This window comes from Notechis scutatus, chromosome 1, assembly GCF_049901735.1.
Source record: "Notechis scutatus isolate UNSWTSFEM ecotype Mainland chromosome 1, rNotScu1.2, whole genome shotgun sequence".
In the NCBI taxonomy this organism is placed as follows: domain Eukaryota; kingdom Metazoa; phylum Chordata; class Lepidosauria; order Squamata; family Elapidae; genus Notechis; species Notechis scutatus.
Window position 1 is genome coordinate 280,027,913 of NC_142009.1, and position 26,116 is coordinate 280,054,028.

General features: G+C 33.3%; 1 protein-coding gene and 1 long non-coding RNA gene across 5 annotated transcripts in view; one reads left to right on the forward strand and one right to left on the reverse strand.

Moving 5' to 3' along the window:
- The window catches only part of FMN1 (formin 1), a 144,885-nt gene that overhangs the window by 76,435 nt on the left and 42,334 nt on the right, over nucleotides 1-26,116 (forward strand). For all 4 annotated transcript variants that reach the window (XM_087951733.1, XM_087951734.1, XM_087951732.1 and 1 more), the window contains 6 exons: nucleotides 2,634-3,361; nucleotides 5,514-5,664; nucleotides 10,896-10,983; nucleotides 15,562-15,623; nucleotides 16,928-17,016; nucleotides 20,623-20,752. In XM_087951733.1, the coding sequence (XP_087807859.1) occupies nucleotides 2,634-3,361; nucleotides 5,514-5,664; nucleotides 10,896-10,983; nucleotides 15,562-15,623; nucleotides 16,928-17,016; nucleotides 20,623-20,752 (1,248 nt within the window). The remainder of the gene's footprint in view (nucleotides 1-2,633; nucleotides 3,362-5,513; nucleotides 5,665-10,895; nucleotides 10,984-15,561; nucleotides 15,624-16,927; nucleotides 17,017-20,622; nucleotides 20,753-26,116) is intronic.
- Nucleotides 8,215-26,116, reverse strand: part of LOC148133404 (uncharacterized) — a 240,444-nt gene continuing 222,542 nt past the window's right edge. The window contains exon 3 of the long non-coding RNA XR_015746750.1: nucleotides 8,215-8,457. This is a non-coding gene — a long non-coding RNA (uncharacterized LOC148133404). The remainder of the gene's footprint in view (nucleotides 8,458-26,116) is intronic.

A 26,116-nucleotide genomic window follows, 5' to 3' on the forward strand; every position in this document is an offset into this window, starting at 1 on the left:
TGGTAAATATATCAACTTTGGCTTTTGTATGGTTGATTTCCAGCAGTTTGGATCAACAACAAGATGCTAGCATCTGGAAGCTGTGTGCACAGTCCCACTTGGGATACACACACAACATTGACGGACTTGGTATAATAAAAGAATGAAACTGTTTTGCAAGACAGAGAAGAGGCTGAAATTCCCATAATCTGGGTTTTATTTTAGAAACAGCTGCTATCACTTCGCATTCACTCCACATTTATTTGGGATCAATGTTTGCTGTTTAGAACAGCAGCTGTAGAAAATGCTTACTTCATTGGCTAGTATGAAAGGCAGAAGCACTCTCAGAAGTTGCCCTGGGCTTTTACTTGAACAAACTGGCAGAGCATGAGAAATGCCAAGCCAGAATCTTATTAGATTTGTGTGTTCTGGGCTTTGGTCTCTGCTTTGCTTGGATAAACTAGCTTCTTGCTTGTGCAGCTGCTGCATAGGCAGAGCAAGAACAATTTTTGACAGCAATCCAGCTATGGGTGCACAAGCCATGAGCCTTGCACATGCACAGCTGGATTCAGAATTCTGAGCTAAGTGAGAACATGTTCTGACAGCAGTCACAAAAAATTCAATCATGCTTCCTTTTTCTTCTTCCAGGCATTATTCCCGCACTATGGCGGGATCCGCTTCTAATCATGCTCCCTATTTCCCCAAAATTCCCTGGTGACTCATAATCCACAATTTGAAAACACCCTGTCAAGTATCCCACTAAGTTTTACATGGAAGGATATTGAATCCTATCTTGGCTATTATGAGTTGTTTATCAGGAGGCAACATGATTTGATGCCACAAAATTTCTAGAATCCAAAGTATTTCTAATAGCTCAATTTTATTGATTGTTGGAAGCTCTCCAAAGTTGTGGAGAGTTGAACAGCGTGCAAGTTTAATAAATTATTATAACATCAATGTGAAATCACAGCTACCAGTTCTTTAGTTGGTATTGGCCTTTATACACACAGAATTCTTCCCAAGAAGCGAGTATGTCGTAAAGTATCAGCTTGGGCGGAGCTAAGCAATGGCCCTTTGTAATAGAAAGATGAAAATAGTTACTTTGTGATTTATTATTATTATTTGAAATTCAATCATTTTTACCGATTTACGAGATGGCTAGAGGAGAGAAAGCATTACTTCTGCTTAATTGCAGTCCCAAACTAGAAGATAATTGAAAGGTTTTCCCAACCTTGATTTGATAATCCTTTCTGGATCAGAACCTTTATTCTTGTATTCCATTAATGTTTGACAAACTTACATGAATAACAATAACATTGTACTTAATATTTTGCTTATTTGTCTTTTGATTTAGCAAGGAAAAAATGCACATATATGTAAAGGTGACTTGCCCTGAATTAGACCTCCCATATGCAATAATTTTCAGGTCTGTGAAAAGCTGTGTTTATAGAAGCATAGAATAAATGATCATTGCAATATATTTTGTGCTATCCCAGACTAGAAGATAATTTAAAGGTGTACAATCCGTAGGGAATATAAGGGGGAAATTGTTTAGAAAATATGTCATTATCAGCTGCATTTGTCCTTTAATGTCTATAGTGCTTTAATAATATTTTTGACTGGTTATAAACTGCTGCACCATACATAATGTATTCTATTTCTTAATTATTTGATATGCTTGAAATAAATGTCAGTAGAATTTTCATTATTACTGAAGAGGAAGCTCTGCTGCTTGCATGACTGCAGATTTATGCTATATTTACTTGTCATGGAAGGCATATATTGATCCTATTACGAATTTAGGTAGCCTAAATGTTTTCATACAGACTACTGGCTTTTCTTCCAGTTCATACGTGACTAAGTGAAAACAATGTGACATGCTCCAAGATGGAGAGAATGGTCTTCAGAATGTTTACAGGATTCTTTAATTGTCTTTGATCTTCAGAGGAAATTATTTCTGATAACTTTTGATATTGTCTCAGAATCCCTTTCACTGCAAAGAAGAATGTCTGATGTAGGACATATTGAGTTTATTTCAATGCCTCTTTTTTTTCTTATGAAGTAATATGCAACATTTTTGTTTTGGTTTCAAGGAAAGTAGAAATGATACAAACTAAAAAGTCATTAATTTTTTTCCCTACAGTCAGAAGGCAGCACATGGGACTGTTGTACCAAGATTATAATGTATAGATATTTTATCCAAGAATAATCAGTATATGAATAAACTCTCACATTTTAAGCAGAAAGCTCAATATGCGGCCAATATGCTCATTGAGGAAAGCTGTAAAATTAATAAGAAGACTTTTAAATTTTCCCTGTGTAAATACGTTGCTTGTAAATATACCTGTTTTTGTATACAGAGCACAATAATCCAACTAATACCCCATGGCATTTTACTTATCATAAGCTCATAAGACAAAGAGTGATTAAATGGTTCAGATTAGCTTCCTAAAGTCTGGTATCTTCCAGATACGTTGGACAGATTCTCTTGTCAAGAATATTCTTTTGCTGTAGGGGGAAAAATTTAATTCTGACATACCCGGAGAACAGTAGCTTGGGGAAGACCACTGTAAACCATCACACATTGTATGCATAATAAATAAGGCAAAGGTTCCCAATGGTTTATACACTGACTTTTCAATATTCTTTCACAGTCTGAGTTTGAACTCAAAGTCTTTCATATTCGAGGAGAACACGCTCTATCAATAACAAAGCTTGAGGAACACATTTTATATTTAAAAAATGAACTGGAAAATAAGTTATACAAGCAAGATGAAGAAGCAAAGGATGCTTGTATATCCACTGAAGATGACAACCTACCAAAGACATACAGAAATGTATGTATCCAGACAGATAGAGAAACTTTTATAAAGCCAAATGAAGATGAAACACGGACACCAAAAAATAATCAAAAAATTCCAAAGAAACTTTCCAAACCCTATGTGAATAACAGTGCTTTAGCTTCAGCTGATCATAAGGAAATATGCAGTTCCAGCCAAACCTCAGGGAATGTTTTTTCGAAGTTGGACCAAATAGTGCCGCCGCCACCTCCTCCACCACCTCCTCTTCCTCTCTCACTAACTGATTCAATCCTACCACAACCACCATTGTTGCCCACAAGTCTGAGATCTGCCCATCCGCCGCTGCCGCCACCACCGCCACCACTTCCTTCAGCTTTTGGTGTTCATCAGCCATCTCTACCTCCCCCACCAGGGTCACCTCCAACAGGAACGGGACCTCCGCCACCGCCGCCACTGCCGCCACCACTGCCACTTGGCTCTATTTTTTCTTCAATGAGTCAAGGTCCTCGAAAACCTACAGTTGAACCTTCTTGTCCCATGAGGCCACTCTACTGGAACAGAATCCAAATATCACATAGCAGGTATAGTTATATCTTCTTGCTTATACGTAGAAGATATTGGTATATTGTATAGCCACATATATACCTGTGCATAGGTGTGCAATTCACCAAAGAAAAAGTGAACAAGAGGCAAAATTATGAGAAATAGTCAAATAGATTAAGAGAAATTTCAATTTGTTTAGACTGCTTCATATCAAATATTTTCCCCCATAGCTCCTATAATGTTTTTGTTCAGATCTATACTTGTGGCTTACATAACAATATCATTTGATATAAAGCATTCCTGGGATAAACCTATGATATATTGCTTGTAAGGGCCTCAAAGAAAAAAGTGAAGAGGTTCTTGCAGCTTCTAGCAATATTTTGATTTTTTTTTACATTTTTGCTGCTATATTAAATGCATGTTAACTCTTGAAAAGAGTGAAACATTCACAGCAAAGAAAGATAATACTATAACTAACATCTTGATGAAATATGACACTTTGCAATACACTCCTAAAGATACATTTTGAATGGGGAACTGTCTTCCTTATCTACCCTTAGCAATCACTCATACATTTCTTTTTAAAACATTTTTAAAAAATACCTTGAATATAATAGAATGTCAAACTTGTTTCCCATTTCCCTGCTAATACTCTTAGTTGAAATCTCACAGAACAGCAATATCCATGCTCTATAGCACGGATGACTGCTTAGAAGTAAATACCACAGAGACTGTAGAAACCTTCCCACTCTCTAGGTATGAATATGACAGCAAGTTTAATTATTTTTAGCAACTCAACTTATTGTCATAGACATATTGACATGTTTGTCAATAATATCTTGTCAGTCCATTTGCCACATTGGCTTCCCCTTTGCCTTTCCTTCTTTCTTTCCATGACTATATCATGGGGAAAAAGACTAGAAACTGTATTACATGACAGGGATAAGTAGAATGTTGTTTGAGCGGCCCCTGTTGGAAGGAAAATGTCAGTTGCTGCTACTGAAGAAAACATTTTTTTCTTCACAGAAAAGCAATCTGTCCGAAATAATTTCCTTTGCTAAAAGGCAATGGAAAATAGATGGAAAAAATAAAGACTGTTTTAAATTATAGATTTCAGCATTCAGCAATAGGTTTTGTGAATTAAATGTTAAAAAAAAACGTGAAATGGAATGTGTGGATGGACAATGAGAGTATTCTGTGAGATAGTCCTTTCCTTCTAGTGATAAGATAGTTTCAAATATTGTGATACATTGCTAAATCATGCTTTCCTTTAATCACAATTTATTGAAGAAGACATAGTGCTGTCATACAAATTATTCTGATTTAATTCATGTGTCACACTAAACTGAGCATGACATATATACCCAACTATAATAATAAAATATTTTGAGTTACATTTCTACTCCAAGCTTTCCTAAAAAGAAAAGTAATATGTAGAGGGGACAGAAGAGAGAAGAAAATCTTGTTGTTGATAAAATAATTTTAAAAAATATTTGTAATCTATGCAATACCATTATTTTATTTATTTATTTAGTGCATGGACTTATAGTAGTTTGAATATTAATGTCCAGTCCACCCAGCCATTCAATGATGGTCTATGTTGAAAAAATCAGATATTGGGTCAGTGTGAACTCTTGATGGACATTCGGACACAATGTGGTGGATATTTTGTTGAAGAGCACCACAGTCACATGGGGGGGGGGGCGTAGAGACAAGACCCTACTTAAACAATGAGTCCTGGACACCATGTTGGATATGGATCCTGTTCAGAGTTGACCAATGCTGGTGAGGAAGATCAAAACCTGGCAGACCCTTCTTCTGCATGATATCGTATGCTGCAGTAAGGTGGATGAACACAGCTGTGGTTTTTCAGCCCCACTAGGAAACCAGCCTCGATATGCCTTGTTAGGCTCATCCGTTGCTATGTATTTAGAGAGCCAGGAGTTCTATAAGATGTCTGTTGATAACTGCCAATTCTTCAATGTAGTCTGGCTGCCACTTGTTGCTAGTCATTTGATTCACGAAGTAGCATCGCATCCCTATGCAATACCAAAACAATTGAGATAACTGTTGAGCATTATACAGTTCTTCATATGAAACATTTCTTTCAAAAGTGATCTAGCCCATCTGGAAAACATCTGTACCTTTAAATGACAATTTATGAATGTTTCTCTTTTTTTCTTATTTTAGTCAACAGTCAATGCCAACTCTTTGGGACTCATTAGAAGAACCCAATCTTTGTGATACAAATGAATTTGAATACTTATTCTCAAAAGAAACAGCTCGGGAAAAGAAAAAAGCATTAGCTGACTCTTATGAAAAGAAAACCAAAACCAAAAAGGTATTTTTATTTTCTAATTACTGTATTTTGAAAAACCTAATTTTATTTTAATAATTTTGATTTTAGCAGAGAATAAAAATTACAATAACATCTACATTTTTCAATCTATGGCCAAGGGTTACAAAATTGGACAAAAGTAATCTGTTTCTGATTCGCCAAGAATTTTTATGAAAGCCAGCATCTGGGATTAATTTTTTTCAGACTTGTTTCAGGCTGTTAATTAGCCCTTTAAAATAGTACTTCCATCATATAAAGAACACGACTGTTAGTATCATATCCTTTCATTTCACCTAAACCTAAAATTAAATGTTCCTTAGTGCATATGCCATGCTATTTTGGCATTGCCCCTAACTAAGTGTACGAACCTGCTTTTACTTTTAATACCAATCAGGCAACAGGAATTCAAAGTTATTTTAACAACACTGTTGCATATTTTACAATCTTCTCTAAATACTAAATGTGAATGATTTTGCTTTGAAAGAAAACAAAATTAGAACAAATCTATATTTTGCACAGAAATCTTACATATTGCAATAGATTGGTATTATTCTACCTTTCCTAAAATAAAAACTGGATTCACACATATGTGTTATCTGATTGTATAATAAGATGTATTTAGGCAATTCACTAAGCCATAATTTACATTGAGACCAAGCTATATGTATAGTTTTGATACTAATCTCTAAAAGTCTAAACAACACATGATCAGAAGTTAAATGTGTTCTTTTGGTTTGAAACCATTCTGTGATCTACTGTTCCCCTGGAAACAAGTCATACACTTGTCTTATTTCTTTCTTTCTTTTTTTAATAAAGTTTTATTTGGGTTTTCACACATACAAAATACAAGTAAAACATCTTTTTTTGAAAATAGCATGGTCCCGGGTTGAACTTCTTTATACAGACACAAACTCAATTTCATGCTCATTTTTGTGTTCTATTCCATATCTTATTACTATTTTTCATTTTCTATATAGTTTTTCTGCTCTTTTAATTTTATCAACTTTATTTTGATTATCTCATCTCAATTCAAATCATTATATTCATACTTTTGTCTGTTCTGTTTCAATTTCATATTATCTTTTCTCATTAAACAAATTTTCTCCTGTAGTTACTAATTGGAGTATGACACCTTTATATCTTTTAATTGTATCCATTCAACTCTTATTTAAACTTCAATATATACCTTAAGGTTATGACCTTCAATATAATACATAATACATAACTTCTAATAGAATTCTGCTTGGTACATTCTTATAACACACACTATATTCTTTTTTAAAAAAGGATTATAAATTTATATAATTATAAACCCTCATTCCATTCCAATTCAGATCTATCATTAATAATCATTAAAGTCTTAACATCTTTAACATTTCTTTTCAATTAAATATCATACTTTCTTAAAGACACATATAATCTCTATAATTAATTTTTTCCTTATTTCTCTTCACATATATTTTATCAATCATTAAATATTCATTTTGTTGCATTTATTTATTGACAGGCATTCCACTAAGTTACGATAGCTATTTTATCAAACATTTTAATCATACATTGTTTCATATTTTCTGAAATTATTTCTATTTTTAATATAACAATACTATCTTATATACCTTTGCAAAATCCCTTTTTCCATTAGATTTTCACCCATTATCCCTAAATAGGCCCTGTTTCTCTATATTTTGTTTCTGTCCTTTATAACTTCTTTTCCTTTCTTTCTTCCCTCTCATCTTCTCCCTCCCCTTTTTACCCCCTTGTCTCTCTACTTCTAATTCTCTCTTCTGCATTTCCCTCTTCTGTTGCTTTCTGATTTTATACTTATTTTTCACTCTATTCTTTTTTTTTTGGTTGTTTTTCCCAATCTTAAACTTTCCATTCTCCTTCCCCCCTTTCCTTTTTTTCCCCCACCTAAGATTACTTGTTCATTAAAGATGGCTTTTTCTTTGTCGCAATCTTCTTGTTCTACAGGCATTTCTTGTTGTTTCTCATAGTTCCAAATCTCCATTTCTAAGAACCGAAATACGAAGCCAAAAAGAACCTCTCCCTTCTTGTGCATCTTCTTTGTACTTTTTAAGTTCCATTTTCAGTTCTTCTAAAAGTGGAGCCATTTTAAACAGTTTTCAACAACCACCCGATTGACTTTAGTCATTCAAATACAATAACCAAGAATCCAGAGATCACCAAGTAATCCAAACAGTCCCAAGCTGTTTCTTCTTATTTCTTTTTCCACTTTATCTTCCTGGGGTTTTTTCTATTTTGTTGCAATGTTTCAGTTAAGATGTATCTTTTGGAAGTCTTGTTGAGATTTTGCTGTAAGTTCTTTTTTAATTCTAGGCAGTCTCCTCCCTTCCAGATCCTGCCCTTTTATTCTTTTTCTCTCCTTTCCTGTTTTCAAAAGCTTTTAATTATCCAGAAATCTTTATTATCCCTTTGACTTTTTATTTTCAGCATTAAATGCCTATTAATATCAAAGTGAATTTTTTTCCAATTTCTTGCTTAAGTCTCTTAGCTGTCAGTATAGGAAAAGGAGAAAAAAAATCTTTTCCCTTTTCTCTCTCCTTCGCAGCTTAAAAATCTTCTTAGGGAACAATGTTATTGTTTTTTTTTAAATAGTTTCAATTCCAGGGTACCTTATTTGTTGCTTTTGCTGTTTGACCCAGTCAACCAAAACTTTCTCTTCTTATCTTCCTCCTGCACATTCTTTTCCAGTCAAGTTCTTCTTTGTGGTGGCCATTTCTGACCACCTCTACAACTGCCTTCGGGAAAGGGAGTAATGGCCAGCTGGAGATGCGGCTCTCCTCAACCCTGCAGGCAGTCTCCCCCTTCTTCACCACCTCTATGGGGTGGCTTAGCTGGCTCGGGGCGCTCCAGCGGCGAGCACGGATCGAAACTGCGCAGAGATGCGATTTCGGTCTGTCGCCGAAGAAGCTCAAACTGGAAGACACTTGTCTTATTTCAACTGCATTCTAAACCATTTTACTTGTCGTATCATTTGACATCTTAGAATGATTCCATTTTCCGAGCCATGACCATTTGTTTATACAGTTTTAATTTTTAATAAATTGTTCGATAGGAAAAAGAGAAGGAGATGTAACTGAAAAGCAGATAGTTATAAGTACATTATGAATTGGGGAGCTACAGACAATCAACATGTATTAGTTTTCTTGGTGAGGTTTTTCAGAAGTAGTTTGCCATTGTCTCCTTCCTAGGGCTGAGTGAAAGTGACCAGTTCAAGGTTATCCCTTTGGCTTCATGTCTAAGGTTGGACTTTAACTCACGATCTCCCATTTCTAGCCTGATGCCTTAACCACTAGGCAGAACTGCCCTTCTCGATGTATTGTAATGAGGCCTTAAGGAAGAATATCTGCTATTCACCTTCTGCTGTGAGAAAGTATATGTGTTTTCAGTATGGTTATTACCTGAAATGTTGAGTGAAAATTGTCAAATACATAGCTCAGATAATATTTTTTGAAATTTAAATGACTCGGTTTTGCTGAGGTTTATTATTTGCCAAATGCCAGTTTCTCTTATGGAAGCTAATATTACCAATCTGAGGCTATTCTACTTTCCTTGTACAAAGAAAGGGGGTAATATGTGATCACCTGCATGATATAAATAAGGCTCCATCCATCATTTTTAGATTTTTAGTCCAGCGATTACTATATCAGTGACAGAAGATAATGGGTTTTCTGCCGCTAACTGGCTTCATATACTTAGTAACATGTGTTCTTATTTACAGTGAGTCAATATTTTGAATAAGGAACATTTTTATATTTTAAGAGAATGTCTTCAGGTCTGTTGCTTATTTTATAATTATGAAAGATTGTAAATTACTATTTCATGGTATTTTTTAAAATGATTTGAGAAGTCTGCATCAGCATTTTATAACATCCTCTAGCCATCAGTACCAGAATTTGACCAGTGTAACCTTGCTGTGAGTTTCAGCAGCTTTTACAATTTAGGATCATTGCCAGATGTCATATAATTTTTCAAACAGTATTTATTTATTCAACCATTTTCTAAACTCCCTGTTCTTAATACATGACTTAAAATATATTCTTTGGGCAGTTTAATATACATCAGCTCTTGCATTCTGTGGACTTGTAACCATGGTTTTCAGATGAGAAGTTATTTATAGACTATGTGACTTTAATACCGTTATATTCCTGCAAATTGCTCTTATGCTGCTGTAATACTGGGAAAATGTTCTTTCCCTGCTAGCGATTTCTGTTAGGAAGTTGTTTTTAGTTGTTGATTTATTTTTTTGCACATCAATATCAAACCATGTTAGTGTTGCAAGAGTTCTAGATCTTGGTTCTGACAAGCTATTCCTTTTGAGCTTTAGCTATTCTGAAATCAACATCTGTGGTTTTAAAATTATGTTAGAACTAAACCTCAATAATTATTTGCAATTTCAAATGGGATATATGGGGAGAGGCTATGCGAGCTCATTCTGATCGTACATCTCAGGCATACTTATGATTTGGAGAGGCATCACAATAATAGTTCATTCAGAAAATATTTTACTTCAAATATTAGACATGCCTAATGAGGTTTATGATAGCCTAAGAAGTTTCTTCAGTCTAGAAGTCCCTAAGTACTATACAAATAGTATTCTACTTTAGAAAATAATTAACTTTATTAGACATTAACCTGTTTTCGTTCATTGTGTAACATGTATAACTTCAGAAAGATATATGAAAAAACTTCCCCTGTGAAAATATTTACTTCAAGGCAGCTTTTCTTAATAAGAAAAAAAAGAACCCAACAATAATTTGTTCTCAGTTATTCATTTATTTTCATTAATTCCCCAAATTATTCATTTATTGAATTTTTATTGTAAATTTTAATAAAACTAAGTTTGTTACAGACAAACTTAGATCTAAATTCTACTAATTTCAGTGAAAAAATTGAGTATATGGTTTAATGGTCTATCAGTGACAATTAAAAGTCCTTTGATTTCTCTAGCTAATAAGTATAAAATAAGTATAATAAGAATGATTCTTGAAAATCATTCGTGTCAGATTAGGACTGTATAACTTCTAAATTGTGCAGAAATAATTTTGCATTATGTCAGAACAATTTAAAAATTACAAGCTATATCCATTAAATAAATAAATGAATAAATAAATCTTGATGAATCTAAAAAGAAGTGATGATTGGCATTTAGTTACTAAATTAATGTAGAAAGTTCATATTTTTCTGACATCATTGGGTATTTTTATTTCCAGATTATCAAGTTATTGGATGGGAAGAGATCTCAAACTGTAGGAATTCTGATATCTAGTTTACATCTGGAGATGAAGGACATAGAACATGGTAAATGTTGCTTTTATTTCAATGGGAATGATATGCAAGAACATTTTTTTAATTTTATATCTCTTTAATAACTTGACTCAGTGTATCCATGTGTAAATGTTATATCATGCATTACATCTCTGTTGAACATTTATTACATTTTAAAGTTATTAATAGTTATTCAATATATGTCTTCTCCCTTCCATTAGAAGATCCCTGCTTATCTACAACAAGAGAGCATCTTGCTAGCATCCTGTCATCTGGAGATTAGCCAAAATGCCTTGAAAAAATTTAAATCATAGCAATTATTGTCTTCTGCAACTGTTTTTCACATATAACTGAAATTCAGAATTTCTTAGTTCTACTTGAAGTTATCTCCAGGTTTTTCCATATAGTTCATGTTTTAATAAGTTTTCTGCTCTCAAATCATAGTTGGCTTAGTGATAAGAAAAATAAATATCTAGTATATGTAAAGGTTCTATATTATGTGAAATTAATATTTAGGAAAACTAAAGTTTGCTGTAGAAACCTAACACATCTAAAATAAATCTTTAAAAGGGGAATCTTAAGGGTGTTTTTCTTTTCTATTCTGACACTATTCTTCTTCCAGTCATCTCTAACTATTCTACTTCCAGTCATTTCTGACATATTTCACAAATTCTATATAGTTAAGCAATATGTTGCTCCATACATCTGGGAGACAGATGTTTAAGTTTGCATTTGATTACCAGCCAACAAATTGAAGACTGCCACATTTGTGAAAAAATCAGCCACAGATGTTTCTTAAGAGAGAGAGTGGCATTTGTTGTTAATGGAAAAGGTGCTGTCTGTCTTGTTTAAAGGGAATAATGTTAGATAAGGAAAGTACATAGTAATTTTATACTATGAAATTTTATACTTTTATGATTTGACTTCCAAATCATAAAAAAATGAAATTAGTTCTAGACCAGTTTAAAATAGGGTTTATGCCTCATAAAATGAGATATGTAATACAGGTTAATATATCATACCTCAGTAGGTGGTTCATTTTCAGTTTATTGTCTTCTCAGCTGGAATCAAAATGATTCTCCTTTACTACTGTTATTTCCCTGTTGACAAGAAATCACCTTGTAATTCTTCTTGTTTCAAACTGATACTTAATATGAAATTTTAAAATGCTATTTAACAATATTTGGACATTTTAAAGGAATGTTCATTCCAAAAGATTTGCCAGAATTCTTGTTGTGGATCAGCTGAGATTCAATAATGAAGGTTTCCCACTCATCTCCCTGCTCTTTTCCACAATCTAAGTGTATTGCCTCAATCTTTGTTTATGAATTTACAAAGCTATTGAATTATCCCTAGCATTTAAGGCCACATTTATATTTAAAATAGATTGTTGTGTTAGAGCATTTTTATATAACAGTAAAATAATAGAAGGAACTTTTGGTGGTACTGTGTTATTAAAATGCATCTGAAATTACTAATTGAATTTCTTTTGCATATTTTGCTCATTCAGAATTTAGTATTTAATGATAGAATATCTGCCTTACACAAGTTTGGAGAGGATGTGTTGATTGGTGACATTGTTTCTTCTTTGATATTTGGGAGGTGTCTGGTGCTGGTTTCTGCTTTTCTGGGTTTGATTAATAATAGTTTTGTTAGAATTACTAATTGGTTTATTGACCATATCAATTTTTGGAAGCTGCACATAACCAAATATTTTGGCAAAGATTTTTCTGACTTGATTCTGGATCTGATGTAAATTATAGACATGTGGGCTCCAGTTTGGGGAACTAGTAGATAACCACATATTTTTAATGATATTTATAGCTCTTAAAACTATATAACCCTAAAATGTTATTTCCTTTTGAATGAATGTATAGTAAACTTTAAATCTTGTCTAGTCATTTCTTATCCATCTTCTTTGTGTTGGGTTTAGAAGAAAATAGTGAAAGTTTACAATTAAAAAGTCCTTCTATTAGTATATTCAGAGGAAACACTTGAGTAAAATTATATGCTGTTCATGTTGCCTTCTTGTGCAATACAGCTGCCAAGTATTATGTCTGATTTTGAATTTGTGATTCTGATCTGCTTTTTATCCATGCTGTCATTATGTGCTAGTGGGGACAATACTGCACTAATTATCCTTATGTCTATAAATTATTATGAGTGGCGAGCAGACACCATAGAGCCATATAAAAATGTTTATCCTAATTTCCTTACAGACATGGTGTTCAGAAACCAGACTGTGGTCATTCTGTCTCAAGTTTTAGAGGTAGAGGAACCCAATAAAATTACTGGCTTCTCACAGCTTGTCTTTTTTCTTCTTCTTATGAAGTCTATATAATATATTCAAATCAAGCTGCCAGAGTCAGAAGAAAAACTCACCAAGATTACTGTAAATGCAAAATAATATTTCAATAGTCATTTCAGGATCTAACTTCTAAATATGTCTGTCCAACTGCCAAAAAAAGTTTTGATCAATATTGATATGCAGTTAATTCAAATTTAAGATTATTTTACTAGGAGAACTTTCTGTCAATATAGTCATTTTATGTTCTCCAATATAGCTCAGTATCACTTTATTTTTGAAAGGAACATCAGTTTTAAAAAATGCCCCAATCCAAATGCAATTAAATTAGCCTTCAGCAGAAATGCTATTTACTGACTCTGCCTGAAGGAGTAATGATCAAGTTGTTCCTGAGCTAACTGCTGTTATGGTCAGTACAATATTGCATAGCATGGGATCATTCTGCAGTAATGGGTCCATAAATTAATCAATTTGTTCTACAGAAAAAAATATGACTGAATCAGGATTACCTAATATAAATGCAAGTAATTTCATAACACTCATATATTCAATGTAAGTTCAGGCGTAAGCAACCAGGAACAGGAGATGAGTTCAAAGCACTTCAAGTTCATTACATGCTATATATACAAAAGAATCTAATTGATTAACAGTCAGTGCAAATTGGCACTAGATAAGAGTCAACAGAATTCACAAAGGATGGACTTAATGGGTAAAAAGGGACTCCCAACTGAAGGAGTATTTGACCTCACACTCGGACTCAGCCTGCAGTAAATACCTCCTACAGTAAATATCTGTTCCAATGTAATTTATGTCCGCTGAAACAGATATAATATTTATTTATTTTCCACCGTTATTATTGTTTTATTCATAATACTCTTTCCTCCAATTTTCCCCACAACTAAGGTGGGTTGGACTGAGAGATATGATAGATCTTCAGAGAGACAGATGGATGGATAGAGGGAGGGGAGGGGGGAGGGAGGGAGAGAGAGAAAGAGAGAAGAAGAGAGAGAGAGAGAGAGAGAGAGAGAGAGAGAGAGATGACCCAAGAATTTAGAAATGGCAGGGGAAAGTTGATTTTCTCAAAGTTCTCTTGCTTACCCCTCAATCAATACCATTTGAAAAAGTCCCTTGCACCTCAGATGGTGTGATTGAGGAACCTCATAGACTGGCAAGTAGGAAAAGGATAAGAAAATCATTATACTCATAACTTTCTGATGTATAATTATTTATATAAACAATTTACATTAAATAGGAGTGCACAGTTTATATTAAATTCTACTTTTTCATCTTTTCAGAACAATAAAAGCTCTATTATATGCAAAACCTCTATTAACAGAAAAATTGTCTTTCAGACTGATTATCTGGGCAGGGTATAAATTTGTTTAAAATAATAGATATTAGGTAAGTCTATTGTGAATGATGCCTCAAACTAATATGAGAAGATGATCAATATCCCACAAAGTTGAGGAAAGAACAGTCAGCAAGAAAAGGACTATTTCTCATTCTTTTTTCTGTTGTATTTCTCTTACAACTCTGATTTCCTAATAAAGAACATTTTACATGCAAATGATATTTAAGTAACCTATCTGGGCAGTATGCAGATAGCTACGATATACATGTTTATTTATTTATATCCCATCTTTGTTACTTTTACAAATAATTCAAGGGAGCAAACATATCCAGCACACCTTTCCCCTTCTAAACAACCCTGTGAGGTGAGTTGGGCTGAGACAGAGTGATTGGCCCAAAGTTACCCAGTTGGCTTTCATGGCTTGAACTTGAACGAGACTTGAACTCACTTCTGCTTCTGTTTCATTAATATTAAGTATGTTACTAATTATTATCTCATAGTTAATAATGATCAATATTAAATATATTGATCATGAAATAAATTTAATGGCATTGAATATATGAGTAAAAATGTTTAGAGCATATTAATATGTCATTGGTTCAGAGTGAATTCTTGCCTATAAAAACTTATAAGTGATTAGAGAATCACAATACTTTTATTTGCTTTTGTTTCATTTATGCTCTCTGCTGCATTGTAAATAATCTAATCGCCTACCATGTATCCTACTGTTCCAATCTCCAGAGAAGATGGTCAGTAAAATATGTATTTTTAAAAATAGAGAACTGTAGCCTTTTTATAGTGGGAGAGTTAACTCGGGGAGAGTTATGACATTGGCAGCATACAAGAAGCATTCAACCAAAAAAGAAAATTATTCTCCAAGTGTTTTCAGTGCATGGCAACAGATAAGCAACAAAGTCAGTTAGCATATTAATGTGTTATTTTATTATTTCAACAGCTGTACTAAATATGGATGATTCAGTAGTTGACCTAGAAACATTGGAAGCACTATATGAAAATGTAAGTAATGCTGATCGTTTATTTGAGGGTTAGAAGTAAAACCAGATGAATCTCTCCCTTTGTCACAAGGCTTTGGACCATTATCTTTCATCAAAAAGCCTATGAAGAGCCAGTTCATACAAAACAGCAGCATTAGTGTAATACAAAACACTAAAAACTGCTCACAAAACTGCATTCTAAACCAGCTGCAGCTTCCAAATATTCTTCTGGGGCAGTCCTATGTACAGCATGCTACAGTAATCAAAACCACAACGACAGTCCTTCTTCCCAGTGGTAGTTGTTACCTGTTCATCAAGCAGTAGCCCTAAATCATTCTAATTGGGGAAGTGCACCCTCCAATGCAAAATCACTGGAGCCAGGCAGTCTTAAAACTCATAGCCACTCATTTTGCCAGGGTTAGCCTGTTCAGCCCCAATCCAGACCTTCACAGCTTTCAGGCATTGGAAAAGGTGTTCATAATACAGATTGGGTCACTTTGTGTATTTTGTAATAATCTGTATTAAATTACCTGAAGTATCTTCATCATTTTAGAATATTTTAGAATTAAGTAAATGCACTTAGTCACAATAATTTAATAGAGCAACAGAAATCAATATGCCTATGTATCATGGTTTAAGAATCCAAATTTCTTAAATGACTGTTGAAGTTGTTTCTCTGTTTTGTTAGAAAACAACATTTTTTATTAATAATAAAGCATTGGAATTGGATGATTGGTTTAATAGATATCTCTGATCACATCTTGAGAAGAATGAAAGAGGAAAATAGTTCCTTTTTTACAGGAAGCATAAGAAATCTAATTACTTGAATTATTATTATATATATCTTTGTGCAGCTATACAAGCTCATCAATTTATCAAGATTTTCAAACTAAAGTTTGTATCTATGTTTCCATATTTATGGCAATGAATTGAAATATATATCATAGAATAACTTTTTGTTATTCAGACATCAGTGTGTATATGTATGTTGTCAGTAGTTTGTAGAACAGAACAGAAGATTTTACAAACAATGTAACTGGTGCAATCTAGGAGAAGAAATATGGTCATGGAAGACATCTTTTCTTGTAGGTCAAAAACAGTATATAAGTATGTGCTGCATATATTTTCTTTCTTTGTACTTTTAAATATGGTGCAAAGATGTCCAATCTTTGCACCATGTAAATGTAAGATGATCTCAGTTTTTATTGTAACCAACTATGCTTGTCGAAGCTAATTCAATCTTTCATACTTCCAAAAGTAGAAATATTACGAGCTGCCACAATAAGAAAGATAATCTCACTGATATTTTTGTCACTGAATCTACAGAGAGCACAGAAGGATGAACTGGAAAAGATAAAGCAGCATTATGACACTTCAACAGAAGAAGAAGTTAAGCTTCTGGACAAACCTGAACAGTAAGACCAGATGGGCAAGGTGCCCCACGTATTTCCCAGTCATTCAAAACAGTCTTGAAAATCAGAATGCTTGGTCCAGCATTATGACAGAACTACATGTCTGAAGGAATTCCCAAATGCCCTATTGTTGGTTTTTCATTTCCCTTTGGTTGAGCATGATTCTCAGTGACTTCATAAACATGTTCACATAGTTTTCTTGATAATAGTGTAGAAGTGGTTTGGCCACTGCTGTGCTCTGCAGGCTTTAATGCGGGCTTTAATGTTTCCCAGTCTAGCCTATAATCCTGATATTTTTTCCTGGCTTCCTAGCAGTTTCCTAGTCTGACTCTCCTTAGCTTTTACAGCTAAACCAAGATCAGCTTCAGGCTGCCACCTGATGTAGATAGCCCAGTCTTAGAAAGTGTCTACCTGTGCTTTTGCAAAAAAAATATCTCAGAATGCAGAAATTCTGGAAAAGTAGGCAGCTTCTTCCGTTGCTAAATCTGGGAGGAGAATTTCTTAATTAATCAAAATATTATAATTTCAAACCATTACCTTTTTTATGCCAAGTAAGGTGAATGAGAGTTCAAATTACCCAGGATTATTTTTGAAAGTAGGAAATATATATTTACAAACTAATCCTGTTAGTTAAAATATAGATTTAACAATCCTGTTAAAATTAAGTTGGAATCAGGCTATATATTTGGTTAAGGACACCCCTAGTTGCTATCACCTTTTTCCGTAAACAAAAAAAGCATTGGAAATTCAACCCAGATTGAAATTCTGTGTTCTTGGGAAGTTTTTCTTATACCCCAGTCATCTTGGCTGCAACCTTTTGAAGATGGTAGAAACCACCACAAAAGTGTTGTACGGTAATTGCTACTGTTGTTGCTCCTGTTACTAAAATAACATGTTTGATGCCATGTAGCATCACGAGAAGAGTTAAGGCAACTTATCTTTCCCATGCTGTCAAGTGGAAGTATTTCATCCATTTTTTTTAAAGAGGGTGAAATAGGAGAGAACCTTATGCTTTCATAAAGAAAAGCAAGAAAAGCATTAAAGTGTTATGGTATATGGCATTACATTAGAGATGTATCCTGGTTCAAGGATTGGTATATCAGTATCAGTATATCTGCTACAGTAGGAGAAAAGATTCTTATTGCTGCTAATCAAAGAGAGCCTTCATAGCCACAGAAGGAGATGATCAAACCCTGCTGCTGTTCAGATGTTTTGAAACTGCAAAAGCTAAGTTGGGAAAGAATTCAAGGGTTGGAGTCTCAGTGCATCTGGTAAAGATTGCAACCTCTTTTTCCCCATTGTCAGCAATGAAGTAGATACTTCCAGTTTATATGGCAACCTCCCAAACTTGCTTTTTATTTAAGAAAGTCCACAAATATGTATGTAACATCCAGTTTGGCTTTCTAAACTATTCCTACTGAGTGAGAAGCCTAACGTGAGACAACACTTATATTTTACCAGTTATATTGCATCCACAGAAAGGTAGAACAAATATGATGTTTAATCCTTATATAAATACAAAGATCACAACAAAGGAAGATGCTACACTAAATTAGAGCCAGAATTCTACTTCAGTTTAATTAATGCATAACTTATTAAAACGTTGATATCCTTTGTCTCTATGGAAATCTTCATGATTTATATAATGAGGTTTGGTTATTCTCAAAATAAGAATTGTTCTTGAAAGCAGTAAAATAATCTCAAACAGCAACCAATTCCCAGCAAAGTAATATTAGTAAGATGATTTTCTAATAATAATAAAAACTAAATTTCAGATAAGGAGCCTTCACGGGATCTAAAGCAAAGTAAAAGCATGGCATACTTAGTATATCAGCATCAGTATCATCTTAGCCATTGTTGTCATCATTTTTAGCCATTGTCTATCCACTGCAGGATGAAGGCTTCTTCTACATGTTTCCAACCAATACAGTCCTGAGCTTTCTTTTGCCAACTGGGCCCGCAATACTTGCTGATGACATCGATCCATCTTGTTTTAGGTCTCTTTTATGGATGCTTTTTATCAAGTGGGATCCATTCTATGATTGCCTTAGTGGTCCACTTGGCATCAATTCTTCTTGCTATGTGACCAACCCATTTCCATTTCAGTTCTTTTACTCTCTTGATGATATCTACCAGCCAAATCTACTAGTCTGTTGCCTCTATTATCTCGTTCACCACTACCATACGGGACAGTTGCTTTTTGTCCAGGTATTTTTTCCCTATTCTTGCATTAAAGTCACCCATTAGTATTTTGTATCAGCTTTTTTCTTTGTCTTGAAGTGGGACACATCATCGCAAAACTCTTCAATCTCATCATCACTATAGCTTATTGTTGGTGTGTAAGCTTTGATGATTTGAAGCTTGTATTGTTTGTTCAGTTGAATGATGCATTGGGCTACTCTGTCTGATATACTTTCAAATCTTACTGCAGAGTCTTTCAGGTTTTGGTTGATGAATAAACCAACTCTGCCACATTGTCCATCTTCAGTACCTCTAGTGTAGAGTAAATGCCCAATTTTTTTAAGTTCAACTAACTTTTCACCTTTTCATCTTGTTTCACGTAATCTTATGATATCCCAATGCATATTGTTAGTTCAATCAGCTTCTAGTCGAGCATCCGTTTTCATTGTTCGAATGTTGACTGTTCCTATATCCAAAGTCCAGCCTGATTTAACCCAGGCCTCTGGAAAATGAGTAGCTATGTTTGAGGTTGTATTGGCATGTGGAAAGATTAGACCATAATCTGCCATGTTAGTTCAATGTGGGTTGGCAGATGTGATCAGTTAGTCTGGGGTATCCATCATGGCCTGTGCGCCTTGGGAGACCCTTCTAGACATATACATGTCCGACGACATAGGCCCTGATTTCATTTACCCACACAAGCCCCTTCACCTTGTCAAGGCCCCAATCATAGAAGGACAGAAGGAGACTCAATATAATTCCAGTGATCCCCAACCAAGGCAATTAACTGTAATAGTATGGATGATTAATGTTGTTAACATCATACCTAAAAGTGTTATGTAGAGTCAGTCTCAAGACTCAAAACATCAACTTTTGATAGAAGTTTAAGATACAATCTTGTATTTACTTTGCTACCCTTGATAGAAGTTTAAGATACAATCTCGTATCTACTTTGCTACCCTATGGAAGTAAGCAGGATTTACTTTTGAGTAGATCCATATTATTGAAAGTAGAATGGTTATGTTATATTAAATAGAACAGGATCAAAGTTTTTTTAAAGTTTTTATTTTGAGGATTAATTATTTTTAGGAATAAGCCTGAGAATGATAAAATTGTCATGGGATGCTTACTGAAATGTCATATAACCACAATGGAACTAGAACTTTTGTTTTTAGTTTTGTTTCTCTCCAGCAGAGGGTGGTATCTCTACCTTTCTATTTCTTTCAGACTGTATTTGTGATAAACTGTGCTGGAATATTGAATTTATCTTTTTCAATAAAGATCAAAAGATTGTTTATTTTACCCGCAGTTTAAATCATAGCAAGAACTCATTTTATGTATTGTCAATATTTCTCTGATATGTTGGATTATATAAGGTAAAATGCAATCACTTGATTGAAATATACATATTTGCTCCTATTTTCACAGATTTTTATATGAGTTATCTCAGATCTCCAACTTTGCTGAACGTGCCCAATGTATAATCTTTCAATCTGTCTTCAATGAAGGGATAATTGCAGTTCATCATAAAGTTGACATTATTCATCATGTTTGTAAGGTACTTGGGATACAATTTGTAACACTCTAAGGTTTATTTTCTTTCATTGAACGTGACTATTTCTGAGTAAAGATGACAGAAAATTGATTCAAGTCTAGTTAAAGTAATTGATAATGTGCTTCCTAACAGATATCATTTTCTGATTTTATAGTCTTTATGAATGCCAGATATTTTAGGTCAAAATGACTTTCTATCAAAAAATGTAAACACCTTAAATATTTCTATATTTAAATTAAATTAATATCTTATTTATATAAAATACAGTAGCACAAAAATGTATGTAAAATCATAAATGAAAAAATATATTCCAAATTGTTGCAATTACAATAGGGAAATCCAGCTCATTTATTATGGCATACTATAAGCTTTCTCTTACATCTATGAATGCTTAGGTCATAATAAATGGATCTTGCAAATGTTTATTTTCAAATGACCAAAGCAAAGTTCTGTATCGGTTTCAACACTGACAGGCTCCAAAGAGATCCAAGGTCAGAACAGCTTTCATGAATCTACAATAGGCATTTGGTTCTCAGATAAACTTTTGAAACAGAAAACAATGTTCTTTTTTTAAAAAAATTCCTTATTTTTCTGAGTTTGAATGTTGTTTTTGCAGATTTATTTTAAATTTGGTAATGTTTACAATATTTTTTGTGTTTATACTTGGTTGGATCCATGACACCAATTATTACATTGCTTCAAAGTTGCAGTTTGAACTTCATTTACTTGTCTACTGCATAAAAAAGGGCTGAGGCCTAAGTCACTACCTAATGGTCCCAAAGTAAATTTATTTATCTGACTTAACCTATATTCCTCAATAGGGTTGAGGGTTTCCACTGGTCACCACTCAACAAACCTAGTGTAACCCTACATACCTACAAGCAGAGGGAAGAGAATTTCTGAATCCAAAAGATTTCAAATTCAAAGACTACTAGAGAGGAAATAGGGAGGTTCTTGCCCTTTTTTGTGTTTGCACCTCTTTTGGAAGTTAACCCTCCCTTTGAATCCCAATCCTTCAAGTGGATTAAGGTGGAGAAACTGACCTGGGACTTGTCAGGATAGCAAAGAAAGCAACACCACGTCAAGACTTAACTCTTGATGCAAAAGTTATTTTGTACTTCTGGTACAAAATGCAGATCTTCAAGTGAGATCCACATAACACAAGCACCTTTTTTTAAAAAAAATAATAATTTTTAATTTTTCTTTTCTTTTCTTTTTTTTTAGTTTTTAGTTTTTATTGGTTTTTAAAAACAAACATAAACAAACAAAACATAAAAACATCAAGCTATCTTCCATATGTGTACATACAGTGTGCCGGTTGGTTTACAAATTGTTTTGTGCTTCCATTTCGTAGTCTTCAATTACAATTACATTGCATATAATCTCATATTTTCAATCAAAAATTAAATACCTTAGTATCATTATTAATCAATCATTGTGACTATACTTTTATTCATTCATGTTTTACAAGATAATCATAATTTACTTAGTTTATTTTATAACAGTTCATATTATCATCCCAAATCTATCCTAAAATCATTTTGTAGATATAATAAGAAAGAAGTACATCTTTATATATTTATTATTTTCTAAAAGTCTACATATTTCATTACTGTATTTTATTGTCTAACCATTGATAGAATAGATCCCAAATTTTATAAAATTGTTTATCCTCTTGTTCTCTAATTTCAAATGTCAATCTACTCATTTCAGCACATTCCAATATTTTCTTAATGATTTCCTCCTGTGCTGGTGTTTTCTCATTTTTCCAATTTTTGGCAAATACAATCCTAGCCACTGTTAATACATTTACAATCAGATATTTCAAGTCTTTACTATATATTTCAGGTAAAATTCCCAATAAAAATATCTCTGGTTTCAAGTCTATATGTTTTTTGTCATTTTTTCCAACCACATGTGGATTTTAGTCCAGTATTTTTTAGCATCCGCACAAGTCCACCACATATGGTAATATGAGCCAGGTGTCTGATGACATTTCCAACATTTTTCGGATTTATTCTTGAACATTCTTGCTATTCTTGTCAGGGGAAAATGCTACCTGTAAAACATCTTATACAAATTTTCTTTATATGCTGTTGACATTGTCATTTTATAATTTTGAGACCACAATTTTTGCCATTTCTCTAAATCAATCCCATATCCAAAATTCTTCCCCCAAGCAATCATAGTTTCTTTAACTTGTTCTTCTTCTAATTTAATTTCTAATAAATATCCATACAATTTTTTAATCACCTTTTCATCAGTACCTGTCAAAATCTTATCTAAATCAGTCAATTTATCATAGAAACCTTCCATTTTAGAATCTTTATCATACCTTGAATGTATTTGCGCATATGAAAACCAATTCATCTTTATACCTTGTTCCTCTAGTTTTTGTATAGATTTGAGTTCACCCTTTTCATTCAATATTTCACCATATCTAACTGTTTGTTCCTTTTTGTATATTATAGGATAAGAAAATGCTTCAATAGTAGATAGCCAGACTGGAATTTTCAAATAACATTGTCTTTTAATCTTCTCCCAGTTTAACCACAGAGACTCCCGTATATAATGTCTTCTAAAGTACCCCTGTGTTTTAGTTCCTTTATACCATAAAAAAGCATGCCACCCCAGCAACAGATCATGTCCTTCTAATGTCAACAATCTAGCATTTCTTAGTGTTATCCATTCTTTAACCCACATCAGATTTGTAGCTTGATAGTACAACTCCCAATTAGGCAAACCAAATCCTCCTCTAATTCTAGCATCTTGCAAAAGTTTTAACTTTATTCTCGCTTTCTTACCTTGCCATATATATTTCAACACAATTTTATTTAAATCTTCAAAGTAGTCTTTTCCAAGCCTAATTGGAATTGTTTGAAACAAATATAAAATTCTGGGTAATATATTCATCTTGATTGTTGAAATTCTCCCTATTACTGACAGTTGTAAATTTTCCCATTTCGCCAGATCTAGCGCTATCTGCTGTTTAAGTTTGATATAATTATCTCTTTTAGTGTACTACGTCTTGCTGTCAAATATATCCCCAAGTACTTGATCTTATTCGTGACCTGAATTTTCAATAGGTCTGCCAGTTCTTCCTTTTGTCTTAATAGCATATTCTTTGTCAAGATCTTTGCCTTATCTTTATTTATTTTCAAACCAGCCACCTTTCCATATTTCTCTATCTTTTCTATCAATTTTGATGCTGTTTCTAAAGGGTCTTCTAAGATGAAAACCAGATCATCTGCAAATGCTTGCAGCTTAAATTCTTCCTTTTTGATTTTCATTCCTTTTATATTATTTTCATCTCTAATATTTCTGTTTAGCACTTCCAAAGTTAACACAAACAACAAAGGTGATAGTGGGCACCCTTGTCTTGTTCCTTTTCTTATATTGATAGAGTCTGTCAGTTCTCCCTCTATCATTACATTTGCCATTTGCTTATAGTATATAGCTTCTATTGCTTGAACAAATTTTCTAGCAAAACCCATCTGTTCCAACAGTAATAACATGAATCGCCAATTCACATTATCAAATGCCTTCTGTGCATCTAGAAATATCAGAGCCATTTGTTTTTCAGGATGTGCCTTGTAGTATTCCAAGGTGACCACGATTACTCTCATATTGTCTTTCATTTGTCTCTTTGGCAGAAATCCATTTTGATCAGGATGAATAAAATTATTTAAATATTTTTTAAGTCTTTCTGCCAATATTGAAGCAAAAATTTTATAATCTGCATTTAGTAGAGAAATGGGTCTATAGTTCTTAATTTGTAATGGATCGGCCTCTTCTTTTGGAATAAGTGTAATATAGGCTTCTGACCATGATTTAGGTATCTTCTTCTTTAACATAACTTCATTCATAACTTCTAGCAATGGAAGATTCAACGATTCTTGTAATGTTTTGTAAAATTCTGCCGCAAGTCCATCTAGGCCTGGTGCCTTTCCATTATTTTGCTTCTTGAGTGCTTCAGTTAACTCCATCATCGTTATATTGCTTTCTAACATTGTTTCAATCTCTTTAGGTATCTGAGGTAAATGAGCATTCTGTAAGTACTGTTTAACTCTTTCCTCATCAATATTCTCTTGCATATATAATTTCCCATAGAAGTCTTGAATGATTTCCTTCCTCTCTTTACTACCATGGCAAACTTGGCCTTGGTCATTTATTAATTGCAATATTTTCCTTGATTCTTTCTCCTTTCTCAATTTGTATGCTAACCGTCTACCTGGTTTGTTTGCATCTTCAAAGTAGTTCTGTTTAGCACCTCTAATTTTCTGTGCTAATTCTTCTTTTTCTATTTGACCCATTTTATGTTTAATTAGATCCATTTTTAGCTTGATGTCCTTTTTCTGTGGCATTTTCTGTAGCTCTTTTTCAAGTCTTTTATACTCATCCTCTAAGGCCTTAGAGGCTAATCTTTTCATAGTATTTCTTTTCCTTGTATAGTCTATTACCAAGCCTCTAACATATGCCTTCATTGTATCCCATACATTCTGAATTGATGTATCTTCTTTTTTATTTTCTCTAAAGAAAAAAGCCAATTCTTTCTCCATCCACTGTGTGAAGTTTTTTTCCTTTAAAATAGTATTATTTAACGTCCATCTAGATCTTCTTCTTTGTCCTTTCCATTTAATTGTCATTGGATTGTGATCTGCCCAAGTACTTGTTTCAATATTTATTTCTTGAACATTAGTTATTAATTCTGTTGACATCCATATCATATCTATTCTGGACCATGATAAGTGTCTATTTGAATAGAAGGTGTATTGTTTAGTTTTAGCATTTCTTTCTCTCCATGTATCTTTTAAGTTTATTTCATCTACCATTTAAAAAAAAGATTTAGGGAGAGTCTTTCTGTTTTGCTTTATTGTTTTCTGTGCTGTATAGTCCAATTTATTGTCTACAATTCCATTAAAATCTCCCATCATAACTATATTAGCATAGTCCAGTTCAATTATTTTCATATGTAATTTTTTGTAGAATTCTTCTTGTTTGTCATTCGGAACATAGATTGCAATCAGGAGTGTTTTCATATTATTGTCCATTATTTCCACCATTAGTATTCTTCCATCATCATCGGTATAAATTAATTTTGCTGGGGTGGTCTCTTTAATATATAAAACCACTCCTCTTTTCTTACATTGTGTCAAGGAAGTAAATATTTTCCCTAATTTTGGCTGTATCAACAATTGTTCATATTGTTTTTTAATATGTACTTCTTGTAGACAAATTATATCAAATTTTAATTTCTCTAATTTATGAAAGGTTTTCCTTCTTTTAACGGCTGAGTTAAGTCCATTTATATTAATTGTAATCAATTTTTTCTCTTCCATGATTATATTTTGTAGTTAAGTTTAGCAG